The sequence below is a fragment of the Arvicola amphibius genome, chromosome 10, assembly GCF_903992535.2.
Source record: "Arvicola amphibius chromosome 10, mArvAmp1.2, whole genome shotgun sequence".
Classification (NCBI taxonomy): domain Eukaryota; kingdom Metazoa; phylum Chordata; class Mammalia; order Rodentia; family Cricetidae; genus Arvicola; species Arvicola amphibius.
Window position 1 is genome coordinate 72,132,380 of NC_052056.1, and position 13,860 is coordinate 72,146,239.

The 13,860-nt window shown below is 44.2% G+C and overlaps 1 protein-coding gene across 4 annotated transcripts in view; it reads right to left on the reverse strand.

Moving 5' to 3' along the window:
- Nucleotides 1-13,860, reverse strand: part of Vps8 (VPS8 subunit of CORVET complex) — a 216,731-nt gene that overhangs the window by 47,107 nt on the left and 155,764 nt on the right. For 3 of the 4 annotated variants that reach the window (XM_038345871.2, XM_038345872.2, XM_038345876.2), the window contains 3 exons: nucleotides 9,213-9,293; nucleotides 7,410-7,579; nucleotides 3,769-3,931 (listed from right to left, as the gene is read on the reverse strand). In XM_038345871.2, the coding sequence (XP_038201799.1) occupies nucleotides 3,769-3,931; nucleotides 7,410-7,579; nucleotides 9,213-9,293 (414 nt within the window). Of the gene's footprint in view, nucleotides 1-2,278; nucleotides 2,421-3,768; nucleotides 3,932-7,409; nucleotides 7,580-9,212; nucleotides 9,294-13,860 lie in introns of those variants that run through there. The other variant, XM_038345875.1, reaches the window with a different exon arrangement.

The following is a 13,860-nucleotide window of genomic DNA, read 5'->3' on the forward strand; positions in this document are numbered from 1 at the left end:
AACAGTGCCAATATAAACAGTGCCAATAGAGGTATTAGTTGTTACTCTGGCTCTAATAAATGAATAAATTAAGATGCTACTGAAATTATTTGATATTAATATAAATGAATAAATGTAATGAGATGCTGAGTACTTCAATTGAAATTAGTTTCTCTTGTGCATTCTATTTGGGCATGGAGAGAACAGGAGTGAGACAGGCCAGCCAGGACGACCTTGGCCCTGAGATCTCCTGAGTGCCCATACACCCCTGAGACTAAGGGAAGAAACTCATTTGGATACTTCTCTTGGTTATACAGGATTAAATCCTTATTCCAGGAGAAAGCAGGCATTCTGGGGAAGTAACTCCTGCCATGGTCATGTTAATTTATTAGAAGACAACTAGTATGTAAACTGGATTAGCTGTATATGTTAGCTGATGTGAAGTTAGGTAAGAATGACAGGAAACAACACTTGACCAGCCAGGACCACGGGTGTGAGGTAAGTGTTGCATGAAGCTGAGTTGGAGTCAGAAGCTGAAGAGTTAAGTATCAGTTATCATGTTTCCTAAAATGATAAAACAAAAAGCTATTTGACAGGATGTCTTCCAAGGGCAATGGGATATTACAGTGTACAGAGAGAAACAGGTAAAAGCCGAGTGGCCCCAGCATGCTCTCTAGACAGACTTAAGCAGGATGGACAGACCTTCAGAGGAAACTAAAGCATCAAAGTAAACTCTCAGATAGTGAACTTTAATGAAAACCACCACACTATGGGATTGATAGTTATTACTTAAAGACTCTTATGATTCCAAATGTGAAAGATTCATACGATGTGGAGGACTAGCAAGCAGGCCTAGCAATGTGTGTGCATCTGTTTCATCATCAAAATTACCAGGCAGTTTCATGGCAGGATGGAGGGAGGTGGGTGTTCCTAAAAACACGAGTTCAAACACTAGCTCTCCTGTATGAGTTGCATCTAGTTCCTTCAGTTGTAAAATTAGGGCTACCTTACCTCATGTAGCTGGTGTGAAGCCAAACAATACAAGTATCTGATAGAGTGCACACCAACCCTTTTCCGTGCGCACCACCAATTATTAGGTAGAAGGGCCTCTCTGCCACACAGAACAGAAGAGCCAGAGAGAAGTGCTGCTGACACGGCTGTCTAGATTTTAAAGTAGTCACTGAGGAGGGAAAGGGAAAGGCAGGCAAACCGAGTGTTTTCTCTCCCAATGTCTGAGGCATGGAGAGGTCGACGTGGGTAATGAATGTATTGCAAATGGTTCCAGAACTTATCATGTACTTAGATTTTTTTTCTTATAGAAAGCAATAAGCTGACTTTAAAATTTATAATGAGACTTTCAATGAAAATGAGGGGACAGGGAGGAAGAGTTCCATTTTTTCACTATTAAACTACAGAACGTGTTTCCATCGTGACTTTAAGTTTGGGGTCATGTAGCCAACCCACGCCAAGACAACTACAGGACAAGCCCATCACAACCTTCAAGACACTGTTGCAGGTAACTGAGAGAACATAAGCAGGGCTCCCCCAATGGTAAGCAGTATTTTAAGATGTTTGTTTTGCTCCTTTTGTTCTGTAAGATTTGAAACTGGGATGCTGATGTAGACAGAGTAGCTGTTTTCACAGTACACACCATGTGATGCCCTGGAACGCCTGTTTCCCATTCAAGCAGCAAAACCCAGCACACTCTCCATCCTAAGCTCAAGAGCTACATCTGCCTCGGCAGCTCTTTGCAAAGCGTGCTGAGAAACTGAACTCACACCAGATGGACCAGCGGAAACAGGTCATCTTTTACTGTTCTTTTCAGTGGAATCTTTTTGGTTAAACTGTAACTAGCTAGTACTAGATTTACATACAGGGTTTCTTTTTCCTGACAGATTTATTTTTCTACTCCTAGACAACCAGTAAATTCATTACCAATTTCAAAAAAACTGCAGTGAGCCAAGCGATGGTGGTGCATGCCTTTAATCCCAGCCCTTGGGAGACAGAGGCAGAGGCAGGTGGATCTCTGTGAGCTTGTCGCCAGTCTGGTCTACAAAGGGAGTTCCAGACATCCAGGGCTACATAGAGAAATCCTGTCTTGAAAAACCAAAGTAAAACCAGCGCATGTACACACACACACACACACACACACACACACTGAAAGGCAACAGTCAAATGTTAGAAATAAAAGCAAATCTGAAGGACTCACATAACTTGGCAGTTAAATTTCCTACAAAATGACAGAACTAGGAAACTGTTTAGAGTGTGAGCTAATCAACTTTTTACTAAGGTACAATGACCATTCAATGACTAAGAACATGCAAAAGAATAAGTCCCACTCCTGGTTCACGGCCTGTATGCAAAGTCAGTCAAAAATGCATCAGGGGCTTCTGGGGCTTGAGGGCGGTGAGGAGAGGCTGGGTTCCAAGAGAGATGGTGACCTGTGAGGAAGGTGGCACTCATGAGGGAGGTGGCACTCATGAGGGAGCTCTTCACCTCTAGATACAGCCATGCTCATGTCCAATGCACGTCCTCTTCTGTTGAGAGCAGAAGTTTGTTCTCCACGTCTGCTCCATTCTTCCTCTTACCTACCTTTGCATCCAAACTTGCTTATCTTATTCCCCTCCCCATTTCCCCTTGCAGGGGCAGCTAACATCATCTCCCATGATTCTTTACATCTGACTCAGGTACACTCATTTTCTGTTCTTCCAGCATGGTTCATCTGTAAGTGTTTGTCAAGCAGTAAGAATACAAATAATTGGCTTTTGTCCCTGTATCCTGTCAAAGAGCTCTTTAAAATCTGGAACTGGGGCTCAGCAGTTAAGAGCACTAACTGCTCTTCCAGAGGACCCAGGTTCGATTCCCAGCACCCACAGGATGGCTCACAACCTTCTGTAATTCCATTTGCAAGAAATCCAATGCCCTCTTTCTGGCCCCCTTGGACTCTGCATGTATGTGGCACACATACATACAGATAGGCAAAACATGCAAATACACAAAATAAAAATAAATAAATCCAAACAACAAACAAAAAAAACCAATCCCACTTTTAAATCTTCTCTGTAAGAAGAACACTTTTTGTCTTTTCTTTTCTTTTTGGTTTTTCAAGGCAGAGTTTCTCTGTGTAACAGCCCTGGCTCCTGGTTGTCCTGGAACTCACTCTGTAAACCAGGTTGGCCTTGAACTCACAAGAGATCTGCCTGCCTTTGCCTCCCAAGTGCTAGGATAAAGGGGTGTGCTACCACCACCCAGCCAAGAAGAGCACTTTTTGTATGCCAATGAGATGACTGGAGCTGGGGACCCCTGCATAGTTTGGGAATGAGGGCTTGTTGTCGAGAAGATTAAGTTATGGGTCGAGGTTTTAAAACTTTCAGCTCTATCCCTCCATCTCCAGGGGCAGCGAGAAGCTTATGAAGTGAACACGATGCACCAAGTTCTTTAAGGAAAGGAACATGCACAGAGCATACAAGCAGCACCTTGTCCGTCACCAGCTCGAGAGTACTGATGCCGCACTCTTGCCAGCACGCGCTCCTCAGCATCGGCATAGGCGCGCCTGACCTCGCTGACTTGCTACTCTGTCAAAGGTCCCCGACAGGGCAGAAGACATTTCATCAGCTTGTCAGGGCAGAGCACACAGGCTCTTAAAATACTCAACACGACTGAACAGGAGATGTCACGCATTCCATTTCTATCAGGTAAAGTGGAGACGTGTGGGACCTGACAACACAGGCCAGGCCTAGCAGACTGACAAGAAACGCAAAGGTCACGTGAACAATGCACCAGTCCTACCTGAGAGGTTACCCGGCCTTTCTTGTCTTCTGAAGGGTTTTCACTGAGCTTGCCCGCTTTACTGCTCGAGCTGCATTTGTAACAGATCCATCTCGTTTGACCCTCAGTTTCCAGGGTGCATTCCTTGCTTTGTAGACAGAACGAATGATACAAATGGCCACAGCTACAAAATAAAGACAATTTGTTCTTCTCCTTAGCATACAACCCTAAACATGAACAGTGACGGGGTAGGTGGGTGCATGTATATACGGTAAAGAAAAATCCCAAATGAGCTAGTGGCTAGCTGTACAGGGACAAGAATCAGGAGAACCCACTCTCGCCTACGTGAATTCTTAAGCTGTGAGTGGGCATGCCACCACAGTTCTCTGCCTGCAGAAGCTGAGCTCAGTAGATGCTCAGTCCCAAACCGTAGCTTCCTAATAATTGTTTCCAGGTAGCTTTTAAAAAAGTAATTGAGGAAAAACATGACAATTACTTGAGTGGCTTGGTAAAAACATAAGTGCCCTCATCATATTCAAGGCAGATTTGAAGCACGGACACAAATGCCACGCTCTGAAGCTTTAACACTGCTCCTAAGAAGGCACCCAAGGCTGGCTGCTGACGATTCTCTCCGTGCTCATTCCTGGATCCTTTTTTCTAAGCAGAAAAACAGGCCGAGTGTGGACCATCTACTTTCTCTTCTTGATGTTGTTTCTTTCCATACAGAACCTGCTTCTCATACACTTGCCTTTCCTCACCTTGCCCTGCTCCTTTAGTTAACATCACTGGTTCCAAACCTTTAAAGCACCATGGGCTCATGACTCCCAGGTGTGTGCCACCAGACAGCTCCGTTAGCCCTCTGCTTACCCTGGGTGTCTGAGAGGGGTCTTAAGCCCCTAACTTCCATCAACTCCACTCCATGCACATCTTCCTCTACCCTTCCATCTCTCACTAACAGGGACTGCGCTCTCCCAGCTTCTCAGGCGGAACTCTGGAGTCCTTATTGTTTTTGCCTTACACATGTGAGTGCATCTATCAGTAAATCCTGTTGTGCTGCCCCACATGACACCCCGAGTTCTCACTTCTTAGTTCTTTGCTACCTACTGCACTGGGCCACCTCTCAAGCAGCCTTACTGGTCATTTTGTGTTCTTCCTTGGCCCTCCTGAGTCCATTCTCAAAACAGCATCACTGACACCTGACATATCACTCCATCCTCAAAACTACCCCGTCCGTGCCTTCTCAGAAAAGAATACGTCCAACTTTGTACAAGAACCCAGTTCCTGTCCAGTTGGTCTCTGCTGTGCTCAGGCATCTCTCCTGTCAATTTCCTCTTCACTCTGTCCAGACCTCCTGTGCCACCCACTCACTGCCCCTCGTGCCTGACAGGAAGGGTGCTGCCCAGTGGCCTCCCCATCCCTAACCCCTGGCTGAACACATGCCCCTCAAATGAGATAGCCACTTCCTTATGCTTTAAAATCATTCAAACATAATTTAAACAGGGGGCGCTCCCCATCTGCTCTTTATAAATTAGTAGCTACCAACATCCTTTTTCCTCTATACTATTTTATTTTATTAATGTGATAAGCAGCTACATTTTAATTAGCTTTCAAAGCTGTCTGTTAATAAATTTAGTCAGCGAGGTGTTTCTAACCATGCTATACAAAACACCCAATCCCCCAAACCTCTGCAAACCTCTGCATGTTTCATTCTTGTATTTCATAGTTATCGCCGCTTCATATTCCACTCGTTCATCCGCGGATGAACAGATCTGGCACACAGCACTGTCTTTGCTGGGGTTTCCACTGCTGTGATCAAACACCGTGACTGCGATGGTTTGAATGAAAACGGCCCACACAGGCTCATATATATGGATGCTTGGGCCCCAGATGGTAGAACTATTTGGGAAGGATGAGGAGGTGTGGCCTTGAAGGAGGTATGCACTGGGAGTGGGTTTTGAGTTTTCAAAAGCTCCTGCCATTCCCAGTTAGCTCTCTCTGCCTTGTGCTTATGGATGAAGATGTGGGCCTTCAGCTACCTGCTCCAGAACCATGCCTGCCTTCCTGCTCCTGCCCTGCTCACCCAGCAGTCACCCTCTGAAACAGTAAGCCCCCAATAAATTCTTCCTTCTATATGGTGCCTTGGTTGTAGTGTCCTATCATAGCAATAAAAAAATAACTAGGACAATGACCAAAAGCATCCTGGGGAGGAAGAGTTTATTTCAGCTCACAACTAGCAGATCATATCCGTCACTCAGGTGAGATAAGGCAGGAACCTGAAGGCAAGAACTGAAGCAGAAGCCATGGAAAAATGCTACTGACTGGCTTGCTTCTAATGGCTTGCTAATTTTTTTTATGTGTATGGGTATTTTGCCTGGATGCCTGGTACCCATGGAGGCCAGAAGAGGATATCAGATCCCCCAGAATTGGAGTTACTGATGGTTGTGAGCTGCCATGTGGCACAGAGAACTGAACCACTGAGCCGTCTCTCCAGCCCCAAGCCTGTTTCCTTACAGAACTCAGTTCACCTGCTCATGGGTGGCACCAACTACACTGGTCTGGGCCCTCACAGCGACAATCATCCTGGAGGCCAGCCTCATGGAGGCATTTTCTCCATTAGGTTCCTTCTAATTAGTTTGTGTTAAACTGACAAGACAGAACTAATAACCAGTCAGGATAACCGACTTTTGAAGGACTGGGTTCTTGGTCTCTGAGAACACTGTCTTCTCTCATCTCAGACCTGCCAGCTTTCCTGCACAGCCGGCACTGACAAAAACACTCATGCCAGGCCCTCGGTGACTGATTACAAAACCTCAAGATGTAGTTACTGTCACTATCTCAACCTACAAATAAGAAAGCTAAGATATAAAAGGATAAAGTCAACTTGTCCAAAGTCTGAGCTAGCACATGGCAGGGTCAACACTGAAATCAGCATGCTTGACTTGAGTCTCCACGAGTATTTGGACAAACTTTCTTTGGTCCTGAGACTAACCTCGCCATGTATCACTTGTGTATGAGTATCTCCTCTCCTGGTATTGCTGTGCTGCCAACCCCTAAGCATCTATTTCCAGAGTCAACGTGGCGCTAGATTTCTGATGGAAGTATAACTATTAGATAACACTACCCAGAATCCAGCAGCTACCTCAAGCCTAAGAACTGCAGACAATGTTATTGCTTTCCCAGATCCTCTTCACTGAGGACACCACGTTCATCCAGCTTCTCAAGTCAAAGCCCTAGTCTCCACTTCCACAGCCACAGCAAGCTGGCCACACCTTTCAGAGCCCACTGGGAATCCAAACAGCGCTCCTCATCCACCTGTCTCTCATTCTGCTCAAGGTCATCCCTGAGAGCTACAGTCCCTCATCGTGCTTTCTTGAAGTAGCACTGTTCTCTGGTACACACTTCACCCTCCCATTCTACTGCCTTGTGTTTATTTTCCATCTTAACTCTGATTATACAGGATGTATATAATGTCTGGGACCCTTAATCCCCCGCTCCCCCCACACACACACTTCCAAACAGACTGTAAGGGCCACGGGGCAGGAACTCTTGCCTATTTTCCCTGTTACTTGAATGGATGACTGTGTGGTCACATGTACTGCTTCTTGGCTGCTTCTACCACACACATACACAGGGTCTAGGCTGTTAATATCCCTACCTCTTACCTAAAGACGATGATTTCATCGGCCATTTCTTGGCGTCTTTTGTACTGCTGTAAACATATAGAACAGTAGTCCTGTTTGGGATTGAGTCCTCTGGAGACCGAAGCCCTCAGGTTACACAGTGACCAGTGGAGGTCTTGGTTCAGAAGGCTGGTTGTTGTTTCCAGCAAAGTCTACAAAAGGTCAAACCACAGAAAAGGCTAAAACGAAGAGCAGGGATTAATGAACACCATAGCAGAAGCTGGAGCACTCTATAGAGAAGATGAGACGACCCAACATCTCAAGTGGGAATCGCTCACGCACAGTGATGATAAACGTACACATTAAAATGCTCAAATCTGTCACTAACTCCTAAGAAATGTGTGCTCTGCCCTTCTGTGGCTCAGTTCAGCCTGGATGGCTTCCTGATGATTCGATACGCCCAAATCTATTTTGTGCATTTACAACTTCTCTCTGGACGGCCGGACAGTGGCGATAAGAACAGCCCTGATCCCTGGCCTCTGCCGGAAACTGCTGCACAGCAGTGTTTCGAGTAACAATTCACTGGGAAGCTAATGGCCATTATTCAGTGCTCATTTCCCCTGGGCAGAGATCTCATTTTCTGATCGGCACTTAAAAGTCACTTGAAACTGCTCAAGTCCCTGCCATCTGTCATTAAGACATTTTCACAGCTGACACGTCAGGTCACTTTCAGGTTGCCTATGCTTGTGAGGTGCTTTCACCATATTAATCCTCAGCTCTCACACAGGTCACTGAGACATGCAGCCAGGTTCTTCCGTCAGGTTGAAGGGAAAGACAGACAGACCTGGGTGCAGCCCACCTCCATGCTATCCAGTTCGGCTCTTCAACTTTACCTGTTAGTGCCCACCTTGTGCTTCTCTGTCCTGGAGGCATGCTAATCAGCCTCAGCCTCCTCTCCTCCTCTGTGACTCCCCCCCACTGTGCTCAGCTTTCCTCCCACTTCTCAGGGCCCTGGGCTAGGGGTCAATATTGCCTCCCCATACATCTGTGGCCAACATTTCAGAACAACTCTGCCTCTCAGTTCTTCTTTGCTTCTCCTAAACTCTGAAAAAAAAAAACCAGGCAGTACATTAAACACACTAGCTGGCACTTCATATTGTCCCTAAGGAGATGCATGCAGTGGCTAACACGCTAGCTGGCACTTCATATTGTTGCTAAGGAGAGACGTGTGTGTGGCTAACACACTAGCTGGCACTTCATATTGTTCCTAAGGAGATGTGTGCAGTGGCTAACACGCTAGCTGGCACTTAGATTGTTGCTAAGAGGAACGTAGCACCAGGCCAGCTCTGCGTCTTAACAGCCATAAGCAATCTTGACGTAAGAGAAGAATAATGACGATTTCCAGTTAGCAGCAGCAATGTTTCAGAATACCAATTACTACCTTGTTCACAGCAATCTGCGCGCTTAAATGAACATTCATTTAGTTTTACTTTGCTATTTTCTATATTTCTCTGACTCCTTTTATGAACTGAAGATTTTTTAATTAATCATTTTCCCAGAGAGTTTATCATATAATAAAATACCAGTCTGATTGCCAATGAATCATAAAATAAGATGCATTTCAAAATTCTGTGTGTACAGGGGCACACACACACACAAGTGTATAAATTAGTTTATAGGGTGCTTAAAAGTAGGGAAAGGAATATATATATCTCAATCTACGTTATTTTTACTAAGTTGCAATTTTCAAAGACAAAAATATTCAAGCAGAAGGAAAGAAAAGAATAGAAAAGCATAAGTTTTTTTCTATCTTTAGACAAACGTGGACGCAAGCAGCTCACTCACTTGCTCGTAGTTAAAGGTGTCCAACATCCCCAGAATAAGGCCCTGGATTTCTCCAAGCTTTCCTTTTCCATAAATTGGGTCCTAATTGGAAAAAAAATGTAATTGTTATGATTCTTGGGCTTGTTATGGCTGGTTGTTGTCATCCCCTGCAAAAGCATCTCACTCCGTAGCACAGGCTTGGAGCTAGCCCAGGCTGGTGCCACACTCGCAAGCCTCCCAAGTGCCAGACTTACAGGAACGGGCTCCCATGGCCAGCCTAGGCACTAACAGTCATGACATACTTGGTCTTCCAGGAACCTTCCCCAGAAGGTGCTTCACGTGTTTCTCTTTGGATCCCTCAAATATTTTGGAAAATAAAATGGAGGTGACCCAAGTCCCTTCTCTAAACAAGTTTTTGTAAGTCCAAACATTTTATCAGTACTTCTCTCAGAAGCTTCTGGGTATCAAACACCAACGCTCCCTCTCTGAGTCAGGGATCCACTGCGTGAAAATCAGTGTCATCTAAGAATACCAGAATCGGTACAACAATTTCTCAGTGTTTACAACTGCTGCCTCTTCGTAAAAACTAGCCAAATTCTCCCAGTTTTATAGACAGACAGCTTTCAGCATTTTTTCATAATAAAGTCATTTATGATAAATCACAACTACTTAGAAATCCATGTTCTATTTTCATAGTAGGTATGCCAAGCCACTTAGTGTAGGTGGACCAAAACCGCTTCAAAACCTCCAAATTGCAATCCTCCTGTCCTGAGACTGCTGACTCTGGCAGCCACTCCTCCAGCCTTGCTTCTGGAGAGGATGAAAGAGGATGTATTTCTCGGCATATACAATTGGTCACTTCACATCTACATTTTACTTAATGTCATACTGTGAATGTGCTCTGACATTATCAAATATTTCTGGAGACTACAGAATAGGAATCGTGTTAAAATACCATTGTTTACCTAATCATTCTCAGCCGTTATGTCCAGGGTCTCCTCTTCCCCAGCCCCATTAACTAGTACCACAGTTGATGACTCTCTCTAATCTTGGTCTCATTCTTTGATTCCTTCTTAGGAGAACATCTCCAGAAAGGGAATTACAGACTAGAGGACAGTGTTATGGCTGCAGGTATATACTATGTTGACAAACTGCTCTATCTAAAACATATCACGTGATTTTCATCTTCAGCATATTCTGTGCCCCCTTAATCTTTGTCTAGATTGATAATTACAATTTTAGAAATTGCTCACAAACGAGGTGTGTCAAGCCTATCACTTTGCTCTAATATGAGCAATATGTGCAATACAAATGACTTTTGTCAAATAGAGAAATCCGGGCACACAACCATGATCCAAGTAGACAGTACTTGTTAAATGGGTGGAATATGATAAAGGCAGGCTGAAAACCCTTTAGACTGTCTGCCCCACTCCCATGACCAGGCATTTGCATGTGATTTGACAGTGCACACAGACTGTCTGTGTATGTCCAGACCTTCTATATTGTAATTGTTTCCTAGACAACATGGTTTTACCACAACTATCTACGTATCATATGCACCGCACTAGGTATGGTAAGGGAGAGCCAGGCATGGTGACGCATGTGTGATCCTAGTTCTGGGGAGGCAGAGGCATGAAGACAATGAGTTTAAGGCCAGTTAGGGCTACAGAGCCACAAAAATCAAACATGTGAGAAGTGAGTGGGCAGGAAGGCCAAATTTCACACAAACTCACTTTTATATAGGGTGTGACCATGAAACGTCTGGATCTTTTATATAGGGTACAACCACAAGACATCTGTATCTTTTATATAGGGTGTGGCCATGAGACGTCTGGATCTTTTATATAGGGTATGACCACAAGACATCTGTATCTTTTATATAGGGTGTGACCATAAGACGTCTGGACCTTAATATAGGGTGTGACCAAGAGACGTCTGGATCTTTTATATAGGGTACAACCATGAGACATTTGGATCTTTATATAGGGTGTGACCATAAGACGTCTGGATCTTTATATAGGGGTGTGGCCATGAGACGTCTGAATCTTTTATATAGGGTGTGATCACGAGACATCTTTATCTTTTATATAGGGTGTGACCATAAGACGTCTGGATCTTTTATATAGGGGTATGGCCATGAGACGTCTGGATCTTTGTATAGGGTGTGACCATGAGACATCTGGATCTTTATATAGTGGTACAACCATGAGACATCTGGATCTTTATATAGGGTGTGACCACGAGACATCTGTATCTTTTATATAGGGTATGACCATGAGATGTCTGCATCTTTTATATAGGGTGTGACCATGAGACGTCTGTATCTTTTATATAGGGTGTGACCATAAGACGTCTGGATCTTTTATATAAGGGTGTGGCCATGAGACGTCTGGATCTTTCATATAGGGTGTGCCCATGAGACGTCTGGATCTTTGGGGGGAGTTCTCAGAACCGGACAGGTGCCGTGGGGTCATTGAATACACGTTACTGGCAGCCTTCAACACCTTCAGTGAAGAAAGCTGCGAGGCTAAGAGAGCAAACTCTGCTAAAAAGCTGTTAGGCCAAAAGATCGCAATTTGCATCTAGAAACTTCAGAGAGCAAGTTTTTTATGGTCCTCTATATTTATGCGGCTCTCCCAAGTACAGACACATAAACACATAAATTTTGCTGGAAAATAAAGGTAACTAAACAGATAACCTAGCAACAGTCAGAAATTTCTCTGGCAACTTTGTGGCAAGTCTGTAAGACCTGGTGAAGATCTGAGAGAACTTGGAGAACTGGACTCCAGGGTTTGCTCATTTTCAACCACAGTTTCCGATGCTGGCTCTGCAGGGCTGGGCAGTGAGCACCTCTTCTAGCAGAGACGAGCAGCAAGCTTGGGCTTTTCTAGAGCTGTCTTTCATGGGTCCGGCTCCTCTAGAGCTTCCAGCTGAGAGACTGTGGTGAGGCCACGGAAACGACAAAACAGCTCTGTATTTCTGTACTAATTACAATATATTAGGGCTTGAGCAGGCCCTGTCAGCTCAAGACCCACTGAAGGGTCCATCACTGAGCTAAAGATCCCTGTAACGGTGGCGGTCACTAACAAGTCCAGCTTTTATCTCAGACATGTGCTCTGGAAAAATAACTTATACCACACATCCACCAGACAACTTCATCTTTTCATTTTCCTTCCTTAAAACTTGATCTATGGGCTGGAGAGATGGCTCAGAGGTTAAGAGCACTGGCTGCTCTTCCGGAGGTCCTGAGCTCAATTCCCAGCAACCACATGGTGGCTCACAACCATCTGTACTGAGATCTGGCGCCCTCCTCTGGCGTGCGAGCATACATCGAGGCAGAATGCTATATACATAATAAATAAATAAATCTTTTTTAAAAAAAAACTTGATCTATTTAATGTCTTTTGTCCTTATTTAATTATTTTGCCCTTATTAATTATGCTTAAATTATATTTTATTATATTTATATTTAATTATATATTAATTATTTAATTTTTGTCCTCATTAATTATGCTCTAGTAAAGTTCCAACTAGATACACTAATTTCTTAGCCACAGTGTCTATCGATAGCACAATACTATAAATATCTGATTTCTATTTTAATCTGCCCATGACATGCTAAGATATTAATAGTTCTGGAGTTTGAAGAGAGACTGAAGGATAAAGAGGGTCTTCTTCTTCGTCGTCGTCGTCGTCGTCCTCCTCCTCCTCCTCCTCCTCCTCCTCTTCTCCTCCTTCTCTGTGTAGCTCTGGCAGTCCTGGAATTCACTCTGTAGACCAGGCTGCCTTGAACCCACACAGATCCACCTACCTCTGCCTCCCAAGTGCTGGGATTAAAGGCGTGCGCCACCATCGCCCAGCAGATAAAGATGTCTTAAAAGGTTAAGTTCATAGAAAAAGGAGACATCTTTATAGGTCATTTCTATATTTACTTCAACATACATAATTTAAAAGGGAAACCAGGAAACCATTCATGCTGGGGCAGCACATGAATTATAGAATTTGAGGTGAGCACAGGCTTCAAGGACAGTGTACAGCAGCCACCAGATCTCATAATTATTCTGTAACATCCAGCTAGTTTTCATAAAATAGCTCCTGATGTTTCTCTGTAAGCTGCCATTAACTGTGCAGGAAGACACACTTGGTGCCACATACAATTTCAAAAGCTCACTGGCAAAAGATGTGATTGCCACTTACCCTACTGCTGACTGGAATTTAGTGTATTGTGTGTGTGTGTGTGTGTGTGTGTGTGTGTGTGAGACAGAGAGAGAGAGAGAGAGAGAGAGAGAGACAGAGAGAGAGAGAGAGAGAGAGGCAGAGAGAGAGGGGGCAGAGAGACAGAGAGATATGGGGGCACATGTGCAGAGGCTTTACGGAGCTGACTTTAATCCCTGTACATTCTTACAGGTTCTAGAATTGTCAAACTGGTTAAGTTGCTTTCCCCTTGTCCACCCAGGATGTTTCTAACCTAAGAGTTCAAATAAGGGTTCCTTAAAAGCTTCCTTACTTATCAACCATTAGGCTCCTAGAGATGCTGTATAATTCAAGCCCTGAGTATCACTTTGAATAAATAAATATGCACCAGTCAAGACAATTTGAGATTTCTCAGCATATGACCATCTCTTCTGAAAAAAGTAACTTAATTCAGTTATATGTGGGCAATTATGTA